The 20,266-nt window shown below is 61.7% G+C and overlaps 2 protein-coding genes across 5 annotated transcripts; one reads left to right on the forward strand and one right to left on the reverse strand.

Annotated features, from left to right (window-relative positions):
- The first annotated feature begins 1,310 nt into the window (after window positions 1–1,310).
- Window positions 1,311–10,910, forward strand: TKFC (triokinase and FMN cyclase). Of its 2 annotated transcripts, none has more exons than XM_045574059.1 (17): window positions 1,311–1,493; window positions 3,349–3,538; window positions 3,847–3,957; window positions 4,056–4,240; window positions 5,936–6,011; window positions 6,275–6,364; window positions 6,925–6,959; window positions 7,036–7,120; window positions 7,236–7,325; window positions 8,020–8,136; window positions 8,458–8,574; window positions 8,730–8,867; window positions 9,472–9,578; window positions 9,672–9,775; window positions 9,897–9,930; window positions 10,013–10,102; window positions 10,445–10,910. In XM_045574059.1, the coding sequence occupies exons 1-17, from the start codon at window positions 1,491–1,493 to the stop codon at window positions 10,607–10,609; spliced, it is 1,737 nt and encodes a 578-aa protein (XP_045430015.1). In that variant the 5' UTR covers window positions 1,311–1,490; the 3' UTR covers window positions 10,610–10,910. The 2 variants fall into 2 exon arrangements, with proteins under 2 accessions (XP_045430015.1, XP_045430014.1); XM_045574058.1 differs by having other exon boundaries at window positions 1,374–1,493; window positions 4,056–4,237; window positions 5,933–6,011.
- Window positions 10,911–12,014: 1,104 nt separating this feature from the next.
- Window positions 12,015–20,225, reverse strand: LOC118707309 (lysosomal membrane ascorbate-dependent ferrireductase CYB561A3). 3 transcript variants are annotated; one of them, XM_045574060.1, is made up of 7 exons: window positions 20,118–20,224; window positions 16,491–16,573; window positions 16,162–16,357; window positions 14,920–15,128; window positions 14,286–14,440; window positions 13,706–13,862; window positions 12,015–13,171 (listed from the first exon to the last, which is right to left on the reverse strand). In XM_045574060.1, the coding sequence occupies exons 3-7, from the start codon at window positions 16,343–16,345 to the stop codon at window positions 13,148–13,150; spliced, it is 729 nt and encodes a 242-aa protein (XP_045430016.1). In that variant the 5' UTR covers window positions 16,346–16,357; window positions 16,491–16,573; window positions 20,118–20,224; the 3' UTR covers window positions 12,015–13,147. The 3 variants fall into 3 exon arrangements, with proteins under 3 accessions (XP_045430016.1, XP_036273319.1, XP_045430017.1); XM_036417426.2 differs by lacking the exon at window positions 16,491–16,573 and having other exon boundaries at window positions 20,118–20,225; XM_045574061.1 differs by lacking the exons at window positions 16,491–16,573; window positions 20,118–20,224 and adding an exon at window positions 17,273–17,742.
- Window positions 20,226–20,266: the final 41 nt, after the last annotated feature.

Consider the following 20,266-nt stretch of genomic DNA (forward strand, 5'->3'; position numbering starts at 1 on the left):
CCGGACTCCGTGCCTCCCCGCCCTCGAGCGATCCATTCTTTGGAACCAGAGGGAAGGGAGTTGACAGCAGTGTGTGCAGCTCTAAGGTCCGTGCCTCCCTTCCCTTAGCCCTCCCAGGTCCCCCAAACCCAGCTGACCCTCTCCTGACCTCAGAACCGCCTCACCTTGGGGAGGGGGGACACCAGGGGGCTCACCTCTCCCCTTTGAACTTTCGAAGGGCCCCTATTGCTGTGCAAATTCTGATCTCCTACAAAACCAGAACTTTCCAGGAGCACCTTAATGACCCAGAAAGGCAGTCATTAGCTCTGCAACTTAATAGGCCTCACCAGATCACGTGGCTGGGGGACCACGTGGTCTGCAGCACCAGCAGAAGGCCACAGATCATGAGGCCCCATTTTACAGATGAGGAAGCTGAGGCCCCCCCAGGGCATTGATTTACCTAAGATCCCCCAGAGGCAAAGGCAGAACTAGGCGCAGAGCCTGCCTGGCCTGTAACTCTTCCCATTGCAGACTCATTCAGTGCTCCCAAGACACCTCTGAGCCAGGCTGAACTGCGCGGAGCTATGGGTGATTTCCCACACCAGGGACTCTGCGTGACTTTGGAGGCATTGAATTCTCAGTGGGAAGAACACAGGCTTTGTGGAAAGACTAGATGTGGGTTTAAGTCCTGACTCTTAGCATGACCTTGAACAATTCCCTAGAGCAGTGGTTCTCAACCTTTCTAAATGCCTCGACCCTTTAATACAGTTCCTCATGTTGTGGTGACCCCCAATCATAAAATTATTTTCATTGCTACTTCATAACTGTAATTTTGCTACTGTTATGAATCATGTAAATATCTGTGTTTTCCGATGGTCTTAGACGACCCTGCTAGCGGTTCTCAACCGCTGAGGACTGCTGCTGTAGAGGAACTGTATTAAAGGTTCGAGGCATTAGAAAGGTTGAGAACCACTGCTCTAGAGCTTCGGAGTCAGTCCTAGAAGTAAAATGTGCTCACAGCTCAGCTGCCTTCCTCTTGGTCTGATACTAACAGCACCCAGAGCCAGGGCGTGAGCATCCCTGTGACTGTATTCACTGCACACGATGCTCATGCAGGAGAGGGTGCTGCTCTGGCTCATCTCGCCCTGTGGCAATGAGGTGGGTACTCTCTGGGGTGTAAAGACCTCCCTGTGCCCAGTGTGGGCAGATCTGCCTCCTGGCAGCCACTTCAGGTGAACCTTGATCCGCCCCATGCTCTACTCCATCCCCAGCGCACGTGTTGGAGTTTAGACTTGGCTCAGAGTCTGGGGCAGCTCCCTAATTACGAGGGCCTGGAAGCGTGACTGTGCCAGTAGGCTGTGGGCAACTCCAGCGGCACGTCCTCTGTCCTTCAGGTGCCACTGCCTCCTGCACCGAGCTCAGGCCCAGGCAGCACCCACAGGGCCAACCGTCCTCCGGCAGCTCATTGCCAAGGTGCGACCTCAGCTTGCTGGCTTCAGCCCCTCCCCACCATGGTGAGTCTCAGGAGGGCCAGGCCTGGGGAAGGGCACTGTGGGCTCGGGGCATGGGGGGGGGCAGGGGCCATGCCAGCCCTGGGCACCCTGGAGGCCCTTACATTCTGACCAAGATATGCTGCTGCCTCCTACGGCTCATAGAGGTTAAGACAGAGGGTCCGTCTCAGGGCCCGGACTCTGCTTCCCTCCATGTCCTAGCTAGTCCCAGCCAGGCCGGGCTGCAGCCTCCGAGGCCCTCCAGGCCCACCTGCCCCCCTGGTCTGGTCATGTCTTTAGGACAGTCACAGTGACCTACACTGGAGTAGACCTCTCCCAGCTACAGAGGGACCCTGAGGAAGGACGTGGCTGGTGTGGGCTGGTCCCGCGGGGTGGGGGTGGGGGGGGGGGGGGGGGAGGGGGTGTTTTTCCGCTTTGGGATGCTCAGCACTGCTGAGCATTGCTCCCTCTCCACTCCAGGACGATGTGTGCCAGAGCAGGCCTTGCACAGAACCAGGTCCCAGTGCCAGCTTCCCTGACCAGCTGTGCACCTCTATCTCTCTGAACGTCTCGCTCGTCGCAGAGCGAGGCGGGTTAACCCTCCAGGCAGTGGCCCTGGGTGTTTATCAGATGGAGTCCTGGGGCCGGGCACGGTGCCCTCAGGCCAAGGGAGCCAGGATGGGCCTAGCCTCAATGCCTCCTCTGACTCTGGTGTGGGGATGGTTGCAAATCCTGCAGGACAGGCTGTCAGCGATGGCGTGGGGGTCACCTTCTTGGGAAGGTGGGGGTGGCGCTGGAGGCTGGGCTGGAGCGGAGACCAATCACAGCTTTGCTGCCTGTGCCATCCCTGGTGGGCGAGCCCTCTGCCATTCGCAGCCTCCCTTCAGCCCCAGGGAGAGCAGCGTGGAGCAGCAAAATGGAGCCTGCGTTGGAGCCAGGCAGACACTGGCTGACCGTGTGGTCTTGGGCTAAGTCACTTAACTGTGCCTCAGTTTCCCCACGGAGATAACGCTTCCTCTACATCGTGAGAACAGGAACAAGACAAGCTCAAAAGCACCCAGAAGCTGCCTGGCTCTCGGCCATTGAGCAGAGTGGAGCAGATCTCGTTATTCTGCTCTCTCCCCACTGGCCTGTATCTGTCCCCTTGACCTGCAGCAGGTGGCTTGGCTCTGGTCCCTGCCAGACCCAGGCAAGGTCAAAGTTTACACAAAGGAGCCTGCTGCTCACAGGCTTGAGGGAGGAGCCTCAGGAAGTGCACCTTGCCAGGGCCCAGCTCAGAGGCAGGCTGCCCCGCCTCCGGCCCTCTGGGTCCCTCTGGGGCCCTAGTCCCACTCGCCCTGGGACAAATCAGAAGCTGCCTGGTCGCAGGCCTCCTCCAGCCAGCTACAGCTTTCTGGAAAAGGGAGTAGCTCCCTGTGTTCAGCTTTCACTGTGTGACAGGCTTGCGCCTGGGAAGGCCCAGTTTGCAGAGGGAGATCTGAAGCTCAGCACAGCAAGCTGCCTTCCCCAAGGCCTCATAGCAAGGCAGGGAGGCCTGGCATTGGATCCCAGCGTCCTGTGCCTGCGGAACCCAACCTTCACTGCTGTGCCCTGCCCAGCCATGTCGTCCTGCGCCCGTCAGCCCCTGGAACTCAGGCCGGCTGGCCCTGGCCCTCTGAGACTCCATATCCCGCCCCCTTTCTTTGTGTAGAAGCCATTCTTCAGGATAAAGTTAAGCCATAATCCAAAACATTTCAAAAGGGCAAACGATACAGATTAAAAGAGAACACCCCTCCTGATAAAATACACCCAGGTGCTGTGGCCCTGGAGTCCCCATGGGTGTGGAAGAGGGTCGTGGCCATAGCAACCTGACTGGTGCCTGAAAGCGCCTTCCCCGTAGACCTCCAAGAAGCTGGTGAACTCGGTGGCAGGCTGTGCGGATGACGCCCTGGCTGGCCTGGTGGCCTGCAACCCCAACCTGCAGCTCCTGCAGGGCCACCGTGTGGCCCTCCGCTTCGACTTGGACAGCCTCAAGGGCCGGGTGGCCCTGCTGTCGGGTGGGGGCTCCGGCCATGAGCCTGCCCACGCTGGTGAGTGTCCCCGGCCAGAGGTGAAGGTGGGGGCTCCGAGGAGATCATTGGGGCTGGTAGGAGGTTCAGAATGCAGGCCAGCACCCTCCTCCAGCACCCTCCCCAGCGCCCTCCCCAGGACTCACCCCCAGCACTCTTCCCCAGCATCCTCCCCAGCACCCTCCCCCAGCACCCTCCCCCAGCACCCTCCCCCAGCACCCTCCCCCAGCACCCTCCCCCAGCACCCTCCCCCAGCACCCTCCCCCAGCATTCTCCCCCAGCACCCTCCTCCAGCACCCTCCCCCAGCATCCTCTCACACCCATCACAGGGTTCATAGGGAAGGGGATGCTGACGGGGATCATCGCAGGAGCCGTGTTCGCTTCACCAGCAGTGGGCAGCATCCTGGCAGCCATCAGGGCAGTGGCCCAGGCGGGCACAGGTAAGCCTGTGGTGCAGGAGGGGCTGCTGCCAGGAGGCAATCTGGGGGGGCGGGGGGTTGAGGGCAAGCACCGATGGGCCCTGCTGCTGTTCCCTCAGCGGGCACCCTCCTCATCGTGAAGAACTACACTGGGGACCGGCTGAACTTCGGCCTGGCCCGCGAGCAGGCGCAGGCTGAGGGCATCCCCGTGGAGATGGTGGTCATCGGGGACGACTGTGCCTTCACGGTGGTGAAGAAGGCGGGCCGCCGGGGGCTCTGTGGTGTGGTGCTCATACACAAGGTGAGGTTCCCGCCCAGCCTGCTGCCACTCCACCCACAGGAGGCCATGCCTTCCCCAGTGCCCCCTCCCGCCTCAGCCAGCATCTCAGTGTTGTCCCAGGCCTTCCCTTCTTGCCCACACCCACCACAAGGCCTTCCTGGTGCCTCTGCACACACATCCTCCTCAGCCTGCCCCCGCCCCGGCCTCGGTCAGCGCGCTCCCGGGTGCTCCCCTTCCAGTCTGTTCCCACGCTACCCAGAGGTGCCTTCGGAAGATGGGTGTCTGTTGAGGCTGCTCGCCTCCTGACAGCCATCTGGGGCTCCTAGAGGCAGCCCAGGCCCATGGTCCAGCGCCCACCACACGCTTGCTTCCTCCCTGAACTTTCCCAGTTCATGTCCCATCATCCCCACCATGCTGTCATGCTCCATGAGTACCATTTCCCTGCACCATGGCTGCAGCCCCTCTGGGGCTTGCCTGATGCTGCACCCATGGCCGTAAGAGCCCTTTGTCCATCTAACTCAGTTGGCCTGGCTAACCCTCCTGTTCGGCTGAGGCCCAGCTCTGGTGTCTCCCATCCGGAGGTTTCCCTCCCCCACACTGAGCTGGTGAGAGCCCTGCTCTGTCCTCCATCCTCCTCCATGAACTGCCACTGCGTCCGCCTCCCCCACTGAGTGTGCCATCTGCGTCCTCCCCCAGCTCCTCCCACACCAGTCCCTTCCAGGGAGGGTTGTGAGCGAGTCACTTCCATTTGAGCACATACTAGATCAGTGGTTCTCAACCTTTCTAATGCCGCGGCCCTTTAACACAGTTCCTCATGTGGTGGTGACCCCCAACCACAAAATTATTTTCGTTGCTACTTCATAACCGTAATTTTGCTACTGTTATGAATCGTAATGTAATTATCTGTGTCGCGACCCATAGTTTGAGAACCGCTGCTGTAGAGCCTAAGACCATTGGCAAACACAGATATTTACATTATGATTCATTAACAGTAGCAAAATTACCGTTATGAAGGAGCAATGAAAATAATTGTATGGCTGGGGGTCACCACAACATGAGGAACTGTGTTAAAGGGTCGCGGCATTAGGAAGGTTGAGAACTACTGTACTAGACGCTTGGCAAAAAGTGAGTGGGTGGGTGGATGAATATGGGGGGGGGGGGGTAAAGTGAGCCGCAGGATACATGCCCCAAGAGAAAGACCTCTACACTGGGAATCAGGAAACTGGCCATCAGCCCACTGTGTGACATTAGACAAGAAACCTGCCGAAACTGGTTTGGCTCAATGGATAGAGCGTCGCCCTAGGGACTGAAAGGTCCCAGGTTCGATTCCGGTCAAGGGCATGTACCTTGGTTGCGGGCACATCCCCAGTTGGGGGGGTGCAGGATGCAGCTGATCGATGACTCTCTCTCATCGATGTTTCTAACTATCTCTCGCCCTTCCTCTCTGTACAAAATCAATAAAATATATTTTTAAAAAAAAAAAAAAAGGAAACCTCCCCTCTCTGGGCCCATTTCTCCGTTGGTAGGGTTCTTTCTGGCTCCAACAGACTGTTTGCTAAAGATTCCTGGCAGGTCCTTGTGAGCGCACCACCAGGACGGTGGAGCCGTTCGCCCTCCACCAGGGCCAGGTGGATGTGGCAGTGCCCAGAGTCCCTCCAGCCCCCAAGCGCCACAGTGACTCCTGTCCCTGGGGGGCTTCTTTCTGTGTGAATACAGATAGCGGGTGCCCTGGCTGAGGCCGGTGTGCCGCTGAAGGAGATCAAAGACCGGGTGAGCGTGGCTGCCAAGGCCATGGGTGAGTGCCAGCCCAGGGGTCGGAAGCGGGGAGGGCGGGGAAGGCTGCCTTGGGCCCGGGAGCAGTTCCCAGCGGCTGCCTAGGAGGGCCGGCCCAGTGTTCCGGGGGCTGAGGGGTCTCCCTGGGGGAGCCAGGGCACTAGTAGCCTTGGGTCCCGGAGCCAGGTTTCTCTTCATCCAAGGTGAAGAGGCTGCCTGCCTAAGCCTGCTGCCCTGGCCGATGCCAGTGCAGGGCCGTCACCGTTCACACCTCCTCTCTCACAGGAACCTTGGGCTTGAGCTTGTCCTCCTGCAGTGTCCCTGGTTCCAGACCCAACTTTGAACTTGCCGCTGATGAGGTAGAGCTGGGCCTGGGTGAGTGTTGGCCACCCCTGTCCCAGCTGCGCCTGCTCCCTGGGTTGTACCCACAATGCCCCGGGAGCCCTCCGCCCGTCCTTCCCGCTGAGCCGCAGCTGTCCCATGGGTGCTTGTGGTTTTAAATGGGCACTTGAAGCTCTTCGGGCTCCACCGGTCCATTCTACCTGCTTTGCCATCCATACCCAGGCTCCCGCCAGGGGAGGCTCCGTCCGTCCAGGCACTGCCCCCTCCCTGCCCCTGCTCACCTCCCTCCAGGGTCTCCGCACAGGCTGCCCTCCTCCTGCGCCTCCGAGGCGGCGCTCTCCCTCCTGCCCGGTGCTCCCAACGTGATGGGCGGAGGCTCACGTCTCCTTGCTTGACTGCCTCTCGCTCAAGCTCTTCGCTGGTTACGAGTCCAGTTCATGGCTTTCTCTACCACAAACCAAGCTCCGGGAGGGCAGAAACCATGTCGTTTTCACTGTCCTGCCCGTTTCTACCCGCTCCCCACCTCCACGGCCCCGAGCTAGTCCCAAGCCAATCTCGGTACAAACACGTCAGCATGACTGCTCTGTCCGCAGGGATCCACGGGGAAGCGGGCGTGCGCCGGATGAAGGTAGGTGGACGCCCCGGCCCAGGCTGGTCTAAGGCCGAGGCCTCGGGCACAGCTCACTCCCGGGTCCTTCCGGCAGATGGCACCCGCCGACGAGATTGTGAGGCTCATGCTCGACCACATGACCAACACCTCCAACGTGTCACACGTGTCTGTGCAGGCCGGTGAGGGCGCTTACAGGAGTTCCTTGGTCTCCCAGCCTGACCCCCATCCCGTGCCTCCCCCCTCCCCACCGGGTGAGGGGCCCAGAGAGGCTCACGGCGAAGCATCTGCCCACAGGCTCCTCGGTGGTGCTGGTGGTGAACAACCTAGGCGGCCTGTCGGTGCTGGAGCTGGGCATCGTGGCCGACGCAGCCATCCGCACTCTGGGTGAGCCCCTCCCCGAGAAGGCGCCTGCCAGCACCCAGAGCTCTTCCCTCCAGCCTGGCTGGTGTGGCTCAGTGGGTTGGGCATAATCCCATGCACAGAAAGGTTGTCGGTTTGATTCCTGGTGGGACCCATGCCGGAGTTGCAGGCTCGATCCCCAGCAGGGGGTGTGTAGGAGGCATCCGATCTATGTCTCACTGTCACATCAATATTTCTCTCCCTTTCCCTTCCTCTCTGAAAAACCAATACAAATTTTGTTTTGAAAAAGAAAAGAAAAGAACAGCTGAGGTGGGGTCTTGTGATGGCCCAGAGCTTGGGCTGTGCAGTCAGACGAGCCTGAGCTAGGGCTTTAGTCCACCTGATTGCGAGTGTGGAGCCTGCCCCTGGCGTAGGGGGTAAGGATGGTCCCTGCCTCCTAGGCGGCTGTGAAGATTAAATGAAACTAAACATGCATAACCACTTGGCACAGAGCCTGGCACCTGGCAGAGCTCAGCAAATGAGACCTGCAGGGACCCATCTGCCCTGTAGAGGGGACACGGCAGGGGACGTGTGACTCGGGGCATTGGAGGGATGCCCTGAGCAGACCTGGCCGTCTCCCTGCTGGCCCCTTGGTTTTCTCTTACCCCGTTTCTCTCTTCTGGGGGAAGTACCGCCCTCGTGGCCTTTCCTCAGGGTCGTCCGTGCTTTGCTGTTGCAGAGAGCCGCGGGGTGAAGGTTGCCCGTGCCCTGGTGGGCACCTTCATGTCAGCGCTGGAGATGCCTGGCCTCTCTCTCACCCTCCTGCTCGTGGATGAGTCCCGCCTGAAACTGATAGGTGAGACCTACAGCCCGGGCCATCCAAGCCAGGGCTCCTTGGAGCTGGAGAAGGCCAGGGGCCGTGGGGAGACCCCAGCAGAGGTCTGATGAACCATGACCGTCAGGCCCCATGGAGGGCCCTTCTGATTCTCCAGCTCTCACGTGACTGGAGGAGTTGGTGTTAGGCTCCTCCCAGGGACAGCCCCTCTTCCCTTGTACACAGCAGGCACTTAGTACTTGCTTTTTGAGGTGAAGGGAATTGGCCACCAGGGGGAATCAGGTCCCACTTGACCTCTGGCCAGGCACCCCATGTCTAAGAAAGTCACCCTGCTGACTCTAGATGCTGAGACCACCGCGTCGGCCTGGCCTCACATGCCCAAGGTCTCTGTGACGGGGCAGAAGCGGATCCGGCCAGCCCCCGCCCACCCCACAGAGGCTCCTGATATCACTGTAGAAGGTACCAAGCCCTGCTGTTGGGGCAGGCGACCCAGGCATTGGCCTGAGTCCCGAAGGGTGAGGGGTGTGCAGGGGCCCTAACACCCATATCTCCCACACCTTCAAGTCAGCTCTGAGAAGGGCCAGGTGCTCCTCCCCCCGCTGTCCTCCCTGCAGGCTTGAGCTCCAAGCGGATGGTGCTCGTGCTGGAACAGGTGTGTGCTACCCTCCTGGACATGGAGGAGTACCTCAACACCCTGGACCGTGTGTCCGGCGATGGGGACTGTGGGACCACCCACAGCCGCGCTGCCCGAGGTGGGTGCAGGGGCCCCTGCAGCGAGGGGCTGGGTCACGTTTCTGCGATTTGGGTGTTTCATGAACCAGAACCATCTCAGAAACATTCGGAGCGCTGGCATGGGTTGCCAACTTCTCCTTTGCCAAGCGCAGTCACGCACAAAACCTCGCCCCGTCCACCATTTTCATGGAGAATAGGCCGTCACCGCTACAGGCGTGGGGATCGTCACTGTAGAGCCAGTCTCTCACAGTGAGACGAGGTTCCCAGGGAACTCGCTCCGTAGTCCTCGTTTCTCACGTTCCTGGGCGAGGGCACCCTCACTGTCCAGCGTCATCAGGAACCCCAGTGCCTGTCGGGGGCCAGGCAGCTGCGGGACAGCAGCGAGCAAAGCGGATGAGAAGCGCAGCCCTCGTGGCTTATACCCAGTACAAGACCCAGGATGGCGTGGCGGCTGAGGAGGAGCATCGGCCGGGCCGCGAGGCCCGCCGCCCGCTGCTCCTCAGCCTCTGCCCTGCACACTGGATAGAGAGGGGGAGCCTGGGGTTCCCGCCCTCCCTCTGCCTGCTGTGGGGAGCGTGCCCGTTGGGAGGGAGGGCCTCTGACCTCCCCCCGCTCCGCCTGCAGCGATCCAGGAGTGGCTGAGAGAGAGCCCACCCCCCGCCCACCCTGCCAAGCTGCTCTCCCAGCTGTCCCTCCTGCTGCTGGATAAAATGGGAGGCTCGTCCGGGGCCGTGAGTGCGGCAGTGCCCGGGGCGGAGGGCTGAGAGGGCCTGGGCTGGCTGCGGCACGGCTGGCCCGAAGGTAAAAACTTGTGGTCCTCCCAGCTCTACGGCCTGTTCCTGACCGCAGCGGCCCAGCCCCTCAAGGCCAGCACTGACCTCCCAGCCTGGTCTGCTGCCATGGACGCCGGCCTGGAGGCCATGAGGAAGTGAGTGGAGCCTGTGCCCCAGCCCAGGGTGGGCGGGGAGCGGGGAGATGTCACCTGCTCCCGGCCAGGCCCTGCTCCACCCCAGCATCCCCTCCAGTGAACCGCCGTTCTCTCCCGGCAGGTATGGGAAGGCTGCCCCAGGAGACAGGACTATGGTGTGTATGCGCCCAGCCCTTCCCCTTTGGATGGCCACCCTGTGCAAGGACCTGTGCTCACCCCCATCCTCCCCTTGTCCAGCTGGATTCTCTCTGGGCAGCGGGACAGGAGCTCCAAGCCTTGAGGAACCCACAGGCTAATCTGTTCCACATCCTGACCAAGGCAGTGGAGGTGAGTGGAGGCCCCGCCACCCGGGGGACAGGCTGGGAGCTGGTCAATACCCTTCCCGTGCTCGGCTCCCTCCTCTGAGGAGAGATGAGCCTGTCCAGGGGGGAGCGAGGCTGGGGAGTAACAGCTGCACTTGGTAACTGGGCACAGCAGGTCCGCAGTAAGTGGGGCCCCGGGCCTTGCTGCAGACAGGTGGGAGGTGAGTGCTCTGCCCTGGGACAGTACAGAGGTGCTGGCAGAGGGGGACAGGAGGGTCCAGGGCCTCCCCCGAGCCCAGGCCTTGCTTCAGGGCAGGAAGGCGGCCGGAGGCTTGTCCTTAACCCTGCTTCTCTCCGTCCCCCTCAGAGCGCCGAAGCTGCGGCCCAGGCCACCAAGAACATGACGGCTGGAGCTGGGAGAGCCAGTTATATCAGCTCCACGAAGCTCGACGAGCCAGACCCCGGGGCAGTGGCCACTGCAGCCATTCTCCGGTCCATCCTGCAGGTCCTGAAGAACCTGGAGAGCGAGTGAGTGCAGAGGCCGCCTGCCACTTCCCTCTGCCTCCCACCGGCCACCGCCCTTGCTTCGCAGGCCCATCCTCTGAGTTCAGCAGGAACCGCTGCCAGCCTCCAGAGCGGCTGCAGTGCAGACTGCAGTTCCAGAGGGGTCACTGCCTGCGCAGGGAGGGTGGGTCCCGGGCTCCCACTCTGCCCCAGCCCCGCTGCCTGGGCCTCCACAGCGGGTGGGCGTGTCCCTGGGGCAGCACAGCCGTCACTGGCATTGCTGAGCCTGTGCCCGCGTGAAAAGCAGCTAATAAACCACATCAGACCAGAGCTTCGGCCGCCTCTGAGGCCGTCTCCAGGCGTGTGAGTAGCGGCCCTCTGCTGCCGGGACAGCGCTCAGCCCCGGGCGAGGTGACCCCTCCTTCCACACGAGACGCACAGGCCAGGCCTGCACAGCTGGGCTGGCTCCACTGGACCTCAGTCCTGTCCTCCCCATACGCAAGCCACCCGACGGTGTGCTTTCCTCCGCACTGAACTCAGAGCGCCCTGGTTCTTCAGGCATCAAGTGGGCAAATGGGACGCCCGGAGGGAAAGAAGCCACCATGTCGTCCGGGTGGTGGCGCAGAAAGCGCGCCCAGGCCAGCCCTGCTCTCAGCAATCCCGTGCATGTGGCAGGACAGCGCACACCTGACCCGTGCTCAGTGCGGGGCGGTCACAGGCCCTGAGTTCTCTCACGTGGATGCGGCTAGGTCCTGGTTCTGCTTCAAACCAGCTACAGCGGCTCACGCCTGTTCTTTAGCCCCTTGGAGTCTGGGAAACAGAATGGTGCCCGTCTTGTGGGGACAGGAACAGGGTCCAAGGAATTGATGTGAAGCCCCAGCACAGTCTGGGGCCCACGCCCTGCGGGTTACTGCTCCCACTGGTGTCTGCACCCAGCATCCAGGTCCTGCTCTACCACGTACATGCACAGCTGGTCACCCTGGAGGCCCCATCAGTCACACCCCAACTTGGCTGCAGCCTCACTCAGCCAGGGTTCCTGAGCACCAGCCCCCCCCCACCCCCCCCACCGGTCCCTGACCACGAGGCAGCTATCAGTGTGCGCAGACGCACACCCAGCAGCCGGGGAGGGGACTGGCATCAGACACCTGCCGGTGGGCCCAGCACTGCCACTTCCTGTCAGGTGACCTCAGGCAAGTGTGTGTGAGCACACACCAGGGAGCACGTCCTTATTTGTGATCCCAGTGCTCAGGGCCACTCGCCGAGGGACGGCCACCCAGCAGGAGTGGCAGCTCCCGGGCGGCAGTCTGTGGGCCTCTGGTGTCTGCCTTGTCCCTCTCCAGGCCTCAGGGTCAGAACTGTCCTGAGCTGCCCAGCGCTCACTTAGCCAATCTCATTCCCGCACAAGAGGCTTTGATTTTTTAAAAATTATTTAATGAAAACCAGGCTTTACAAACCGGTGAAATGCCTGCCCTGGTGGTAAGGAGGGTCACGTGACAAGCTGCCTGGCAGTCACTGCAGTGGCTTTGAGCCTTTGGCCACCAGAGGGTCCGGCGGAGTCCTGCGGCATCTGGCCTGTGGGGTCGGTGGCCAGTCGGCCTCATCGCCACGGGCCAGAGAGGAAGAAGCACACCCCGGACACCGGGCACCGGGCAGCATGCTGCTGGTCTGTGCACAGCATGTGGCACCTGGGACCCAGCAGGACTCGTTTGGAGGAGGCAGGGAAAGCCAAAGCCCCAGCCCCTAGGAGAGGAGCCAGGCCCCTCCCACCCCCCAATCCCTCGGAAGAAGCTCGGCTCGCGTGAGGCACAAGGCGGGCTGCGGCCTGCGAGCAGCCACTGTGGGGGCAGGAGGCTCATGCCCAGCAGAAAACACGGGCGAAGGTGGCCGTGGTCCTCGGCTCTGCTGGGACAAAGCACCCCAACGCCGGTCGTGTCGTGGTGGCCCCAACCTGGCGAAGGAGAGTAAGGCAGCCCTGCCAGCCTCCCCGCCGGGACAGCTGGGGGCAGCAGGCTCCCAGGCTCCTTGGGCTGCCTGACGGGGACAGGCCAGGATCCAGGTCCCAGCTGTAGCAGCACCAGGAAGTGATGGAGCCACACGGTCACAGTGGACTCGAGACATGAGCAGGCAGCGCCTCAGTTTCCTTGCAGAGCTGCTCTGCCCCCCCCCCGCCTCCCTTCACTCTGAGCTCCCGCCCAGCCTCACGTCCAGGGGCCAGCCATGGCGGGTGCCTAAAGGCCATGCACACGTTCCACGGGAGAGCGGACAGGCAGGTCACCCCTCGTTCAAGTTACAGATGCGCTTGAGTCCAGCCATCTGAGCTGATGGGACCTCCCCCCACCTCCAGGGTCTAGGGAATCGGCTCAGCTGGGAGCAGGCGTGTGAGCGGCCGGGCAGGGGGCCTGTGCAAAGGGAGGGCCTCAGAAGCCAACGCCAGGAAGGAGTGCAGAGGAGAGACTAGGCAGCACGTGGCGGCGACAGCCCGCGGGCAGCGAGGTGGGAGCCCCGGGTGGAGCAGAGGTTCGGAGGGAGTCCAGACGCACCGGCCGCTCCTGCGTCCCTTCTTGCTTCACTCCCTTTCACGCAGCAGGGGCTGGAAGAGCAGGCGCACAGGTTAACAGCATAACTCGATGGCCCTGGGCCTGCGGGTGCCACCAGGTCTGAGCTGTTCACACAGACCCCAACCTTCAGTCCCCAACTCACAACATCTTTCAGGGAAGCCCAAAGTCCCTCAGCTTGACACGCCCTTCACCCCTCGCCCCTCCTCGCCCAGATACAGAGTGGCCAACAGGCAGAACTTGCTCCAAGTACTCAGCTTGTCACCAAGCGCCTGCCAGACCAGCCTCAAACTGGTGCACAAGTGATGACACCCCCTTCACGCCCAAGGCTCCCCTGGGGAGCCACACTTGCCCTCCTGAAGCCACAAGAACCTGGGAAGGGAGGAACCCCCACCCGCTCCCAGTAGACCGGCCCCCAGGAGCCCCGGAGCCTGCATCTGCCCCGATGGCTGGGCTGGAGGCTGCTGACAGCAGTGCCCCCACTTCCAGCTGCTGGTACCCCACATGTTCCGGGGTTAGTCTTCCTGGTAAGACCCACACCTCCCCCGGTGACCTTCCCCCAGCCGCACCTGTCCTTCGGTCGTGACCCCCACTTCCGGGCGTTTCCAGGATGAGGCCTGCAGGAGGTAGAGCACCAGCAGCCCGAAGGCCACCACCAGCATCCCGGTGCTGTTGGCAAAGACGGCCTCGCCGGGCAGGCTGGAGTACGGCCTGGTGGCGTTCTTCCTGTGGACGGCGTGTGGGCCTGAGACTCCGCCTGCTCTCGCCCGGCGGGAGAGCCAGGGCCACGCACAGAGGTGCTGACGCTGCTGAGCCCAGCACCAACCCCTGCGGAGCGCCCTCCCTGAGCGGAATGCTGGGCCTCGGCCCTCATGTCTACGTCGCCCTGACCATGGGGTCGATGCCGTGGGGCAATCCGAGGACCACATTTAAGGGGCTTTGCAGAGTTCGGCACCCAGTAGTGCTCAGTCAGGCTGATGCTGGAGAAATATCTACTGGCCATTTACCAACTCCTCCCAAAGACAGGCCACTGCCTTCCCGATCGGGGCACACCAGCCTGAGGCCCCCCTGGGAGGGCCCTGTGCCCACAGAGCCATCTTCTCAAGATCCCGCTCTTTCCCCTCCACGCAGAGGGGCCACCCCACTCACAGGCTGAAGAAGAGCTTCTCGTTGATGCCGGAAATGACAGATGCCATGGCCAGAGCGAGGATGGAGGCTCCGAAGAAGACGTGGACAGGCTTGAGGAGACTGCGCAGCTGGAGGGACGCCCAGGGCAGCAGGAAGACCGCAAAGCCCAGGAGCCACTGCGGACGGACGGGGGAGAAGCACCTGACCCGCCTGTGACCAAAGGCGCTGTCACCCCACCCCCAGCGCCTCCGGCTGTGCAGGGACCTTCTCCCTTCACTCCCATCTCAAACCTCCCACCGGGAACTGCCCCAGCACCTCTGGGTCCTCCCTGTGCTCTGCTTCTCCTACACAAACAAGAACCTTCCATGACCTCGTAGCTACAACCCCCTCTCCCGTGAACAGTCATCCTCGCCAGCTCCGCTTCCTTCCGGCCTGGCTCACACAGACCCTGCGACGGCAGACCAGCAGGGGGATGGGCACAGGGCGAGTGCGGGACCCCCGTCTCCACGGCCCTTTCTGTCCACCCACAGTGGTGCCTGCAATGCCGCCTCCAGGCCACGAGCACAGGGAATACTTGGTGCTGATCAAGTGAAGGCCCAGCCCGAGCCCTGGCTGCCAGCCGGCAGTGGGGGCCAGAGGAGGGCAGGGCACCCACCTGGCAGGCGAAGAGGAAGACGGCGGTGATGCCCAGCCAGCTGTGCAGGGAGTACAGGTTGGCGATGTGCTTGCTGTTGTGGTACCTGAACACGGCCACCAGCCCCAGCACCGTCAGGAGGAAGGCCAGCAGGTGCAGGGACGCGTGGGCGACTTTCCAGGGCAGCTTGGGCCCCACCCAGGACTGGGGCAGGCGGTACACCAGCGACGCTGCCGGAGAGACAGTCCAGGCTCGGCTCCTCCCCTCGTGCCCGCCACACGTGGGGGGATTACCCTGACATGTGCCCATACAGCCTCCGCCGAGGGAGGGGGAGGGGGGAGGCCGGACGTGGATCAGGAAATGCTAGGACTCATCGGTGTCTTCTATCCTGGCCTCGATCCCGGGCCTTCAGCCAGCCGTGAAGGCAGGAGGGAGGGCAGAGATGAAAAGGGAGCAGTTCCCTGGGCCTGCCCTTCGCACTGCGATGCTCAGGGGGTCTGCAGGCAGTTGTGCAGGTGAGAAGCACCATCTCTAGTTCTCCATCAACCTGAACTCTCACAGCGAGTCATTATCAAGATGCAGGCCAATAAAAAAATAAAAAAAAAAAAAGATGCACACCGGTAGTTGACTTGGTCCAAACCCTGGCTCTGCCTGCTAGCTACTTGCGTCTTCTTTCTAAATCTCAGTTTCCTCATCTGTAGAATGGGCTAACAACAGAGCCCACTTCACAAGCTTCTCATAAAAACACAATGGGATGATGTCCCTGAAGCTCACGGGTAAGCTGCTTTCACCAGGGTCACTGCCACCCCCATTTTAGTGGGGGAAGGAGGCCCTCCGGGCCCCAAGCCCAGCTCTGGATGCCTGGGGCCACGATGGGTCCGGCAGGAGTAAGCAGACCCCTTACACAAGGGCCCATTAGGCCAACAGAGTGTCCACCTCCCGCTCCCTAGCCGGGATGGCAAACTGCAGCTCAAAGACCAGTCCCGCCTTGCCCATCTCTGAGAGTGAGGCGTCCCTGGACAGCCAGGCACAGGCTCCCGTCCCACCATGGCTTCCCTCCCAGCACAGCCCTTTCAAACGCAGAGAAAGAACCCGGGAAGCTGCCCTTCCCACAGGCACCACCCTCACTGCTGCTTCTTCCCAAGGACACCTGTGCCCAACGGCAGGCCACCCGGCCGACACCCACAGCCCTGAGCCCAGAGGGACAGAGCCAGTCCCGGGAGGGGCTGCTCCGCACGCCTCCCACGCTGACCTCACACTCACCAGCGCTGTAGACCACCACCATGCCAGCCACCATGAGCACCGGGTGACAGTTGAACATGAGGGTGCTGCCATCCCAGGCAAAGCCGCCGTGCCAGTTCCACATCCAGTAGACGGTGAAGAGGACGCACACAGAGCCCAGGGACGACAGCGCCAGCACCAACAGGTAAAACCGCCCCTCGGCCATTGCGACCAGCTCCTAGGAGCAGCGGCAGTCAGCGTCCCGGCCGCTCAGCGCACCCACCAGCTCAGACCGCTTCGCTTCATCCCCCCGGGCACCGCCCCGTGGGCCCTGACCCCTATTAGGGACCGAGACTGACCCCAGCCCGTACCTGGGAGCACGCAGGACACCCCGCAGGCCGGGGGCTGGCTCGGAGTGGCGTCTCCTCTGCTGGGGCCGGGCCGGGCCGGGGCTCTGGGCCCGCAGGACCGGGGATACAGAATGACCCACACGGAAAGCGGGGACAGGAAGCCGCCCCAGGCGGGGAGGCCCTGGGCTCCCCCTTCTACCGAGCAGCTCTCCCCATGTGAGCTCTGTGGGCGCCTTCCCTCCCCATCCCACACGCTACACCTGGAACTGGGCGGCGGCCTCAGCCAATCCCCAGGCCCGAGACTTCCGCTTTCTCTTCCTCTGGGGAAAGTCCAGAGCAGAAGAGGAAGCAAGAACTCATGGTCTAGAAAGCAGGAGTGCACAGCACGCCTCACTTGACATGGAACTGCGGTGAAATGAGACGATGCAGCCAGTTTTGCCCCAGCCTCCGCGTTCTAAACAAGAGTGAAGTCCCCACTGTCTCATCGGGGTTAAACGAGGACCCGCTGTGTTTCCACCCGCGCCTGACAACTCAGAAAGCAACTCTGGTGCCAGGCCTGGGGTGCGAGGCCCCAAGCAGTGCCCTTCAGGCAGGCAGGTGCGCGCGAGGCTTAGCGGGCCAGTGCACTGCCTCCAGCTAACGTACAGGGAGCAGGCCCGGTTCTCCACGCCGTCACCCCATCCTACGGGCTCCCCAAAAGGCTTCCTGCAGGTGAGGCCCCTCGGTCTGAACCAGCACGCAGAGAGAAGGGGGCCCCTAAAAGAGCCAAGCACTCCCCAGGAGAGAACGCTCTCCTTCCTCACCTCAGACCCGGGGGCACTGCGGAGCGGGGGCCTGGGAGGCGGGCAGCCCGAGCAGACAGAAAGGCACAGCTGTGAGGACAGAACTCCACAAGGCAGCTCCGAGCACACGATAACAGACTCCTCCTAACAGCCCTGTGAGGGGCGCCTCCCCATTTTACAGACAAGGACTCGGAGGCTCAGAGGACTAAGAGCAGGGAGTTTCAAACCCTTACCGGGGTGGCTTCAGGGCCAGTTTTTTCCTTGACCACAGTGTCAGAGGGCGTGAGAAAATGTAAGGATGTGGTGAAAGTGAGGTATTCCACTATTCTCAGTGTTGTCGCTAAGAAAAAATCTACCAGCAAAAACCTGAAGCTCAACCCTAGCTGGTGTTGCTCAGTGGATAGAGCATTGGCTTGTGGACTGAAGGGTCCCAGGTTCGATTCCAGTCAAGGGCATGTGCCCAGATTGTGGGCTCCATCCCCAGTAGGACATGTACAGGAAGCAGACAATCAATGATTCTCTCTCATCATCGATGTTCCTCTCTCTCTGAAATCAGTAACATTTAAACAACAACAGAAACCTCAAACTCGCAGCCTTCGTGCCTGCCCAGGCCTCTCAGTGGCCCTGACTCTGTGCCAGGCCAGCTCTCTCCAGCCAGCTGTCCACCTAACCAGAACAGACACAGCGCTCTCACACGTGACCCAAGCTGGCGATCATCTCTGATCAAGGGTCACCTGAGGTCTGGGGAAAGAAACAAGCTTCCACGAGGCTGGAAGAGGCAATCGTGCCATCAGCTCCCTCCTCAACCCGGAGCCCAGAGCGGTCGCCTGGTTCCTGCGAGAGCTTCTGTGCAGGGCAGGATGGGAACATTATCCGTTTGTCACCAGACCCTCTCACCCCTCCGCCCCCGGGGAAGGGCTAAGTCAGGAAGGGCTCTTGGTCAGTGGGCTCCACCCATCAAACAGCATCTACATCTACGCTCAGCATTTCCCTTTGTTAAGGGAAAAAGGAATATAACCCAAAGGGGACTGGACCCACGCCCCTGGCAGAGGTCCCGTTACTGCGCAGGGGTGGGCTTGGAGCAGACGACAGGGCCTTCCCAACAGGGGCGCAGTGCACAGCGCACAGACAGCTCTCCTCTGCCTGAGAGACAGCAAAGCAGAGAAAAGGGAAGAGTGGGGGGTGGGGGGTGTAAGCAGCCACCAGACGCCGAGAGCACCCTCTCTTTTACTGCGGCGTGCTGGTCCAGATGTGCTCACTGCCGCGGGGTCTCCGGTTCCACCCTCGCTTCTCGGGGGCCCCTTCTCAGACGGACGACCGCAAGCTCTTCTGTGCAGGGCAGGATGGGAACATTATCCGTCTGTCACAGCCATGCCACCCTCTCTGCTGATGCCGTCACCGGCGAAGCCTTCACAAAGCGATGAGGCTGTGCTCCAAAGAAACGTGACCGACGGACACCGAGCCTCAGTTTACCGTCATGTTCACGTCCCCAAACAGCACCCTTTTCATTTCTCTTCAACCATTTAATGCGCAACCCACTCAGGAGAGCCTGATTTGGCCTGTGAGGTCTGCCGACCCCGACTGAAGGCGTCTACTTGCCAATCTAAACCTCTCCTGTGGCCCAGGCAGGATTCTCGGCTGCGCAAACACAGCTGGGCCCGGGGGCAGGATCGGGTAGGGCACAGCTGGGAGACACCGTGGCTTTGGTTCCAGGCCATCAGCGAGGCGAGTGTCGCAGGAAAGCCAGCCGTAACTTTTTTGCTGGCGGAGGGCCTCACCTTTGTAAGAAATGCAGCAGCCATGAAGTGCAACAAAGCGAGTGCACGAATGCAGCTGAGGGAGCCATGCCTGCACTTCCCAGTGAGCTCAGATCAGGCAGAGGCTCCCTGTCAAACTCGTAAATGTTACTTTTAGCACTTAGAGCTGCAAGCGGATGGAAGGACAAAGTCATGTCCTTGCTCCCCCTTCCCAGGCGGAGTGGGGGCTTGAGGAACCCAGAATCTCAGGTACCCGGCACAACTCCCAGCCCTGCAGCTCCCCTCGGAGAATGCACACCCCAGCCTTTGCTCCGCGTGTACTTTTGCTCTCTGCACTCTAAGGGTCCCCACAGGACTTGCAACCAGGGGAGCAGCGGGCAGCGGCAGCTTGTCCTGGGCTCACCACCTGATCCTGTCGCCAAGGCTCCCTTTTCTCCACCCTTCCTGAGCCAAAGCAGCCCCCCCTCAACTCTTCTGCTGCTGCGTCTACCCTCAGCCCGTACGTGCTCCACGGATCCCAGCTTTTTTCCTCTCAAAAAAATACAAAAAATAAAATAAAAAATTGGCTCCAAAGAGGAAATGGGACTTGGCCCAGGTGCGGAGCTGAGCTGGTGCAGGAATCCCTGTTCATTCCCCTCAGTGGCAAGGTCTCCCCACCTCCGAGGGCAGCTCCTGTGAAGTCAGGGTTCAGGAGTGAGGGACCCTAAGTTCCAGCCCCGAGGTGGACAAGCAAAGCCCTCCTTAGCACCAGTGACTGCAGACCTTCCCCTCTGACTGTGCCCGGCCTGGCTCAGGGGTCCCGAGGACCATCCCAGGGCTGCGGGGACCAACCCAGACTCCCTGCCAAACGGAGGCTGCCCCAGCCCATGGAGAGGGGGTGGGGGGGAACCAAGGCGGCCAGCTCCGCGGCTCCACCTGCGGGCGGCGCCTTCGGGAGGGATTCCATGTCCTCACAACCACCGCCGGTGGGAGGAAGGGCCCGGACACCGGTGTCCACTTCCTAAAAGAGGAAACTGAGGCCGAGCGAGAGCCCGCGACTGTGCGAAACTGGGTAGCAGCGAAGGCAGCACTCGAACCCAGGTCCCAGAACTCCCAGCCCGGGCTCTCACCCCCGAACCACAGTGGGATGCGGCCGAGTCTGGGGATTCCGAGACCCGCCTCTGCCACCCGGCGGCCGTTCTCGAGGGTCCCAGGTGAATTGACACAGACGGGCCGCGAGCGCCGTACGCACCGGGCACCGAAGCCCTGGGACGGGCCG

This window comes from Pipistrellus kuhlii, unplaced genomic scaffold, assembly GCF_014108245.1.
Source record: "Pipistrellus kuhlii isolate mPipKuh1 unplaced genomic scaffold, mPipKuh1.p scaffold_m20_p_59, whole genome shotgun sequence".
Taxonomy (NCBI): Eukaryota; Metazoa; Chordata; class Mammalia; order Chiroptera; family Vespertilionidae; genus Pipistrellus; species Pipistrellus kuhlii.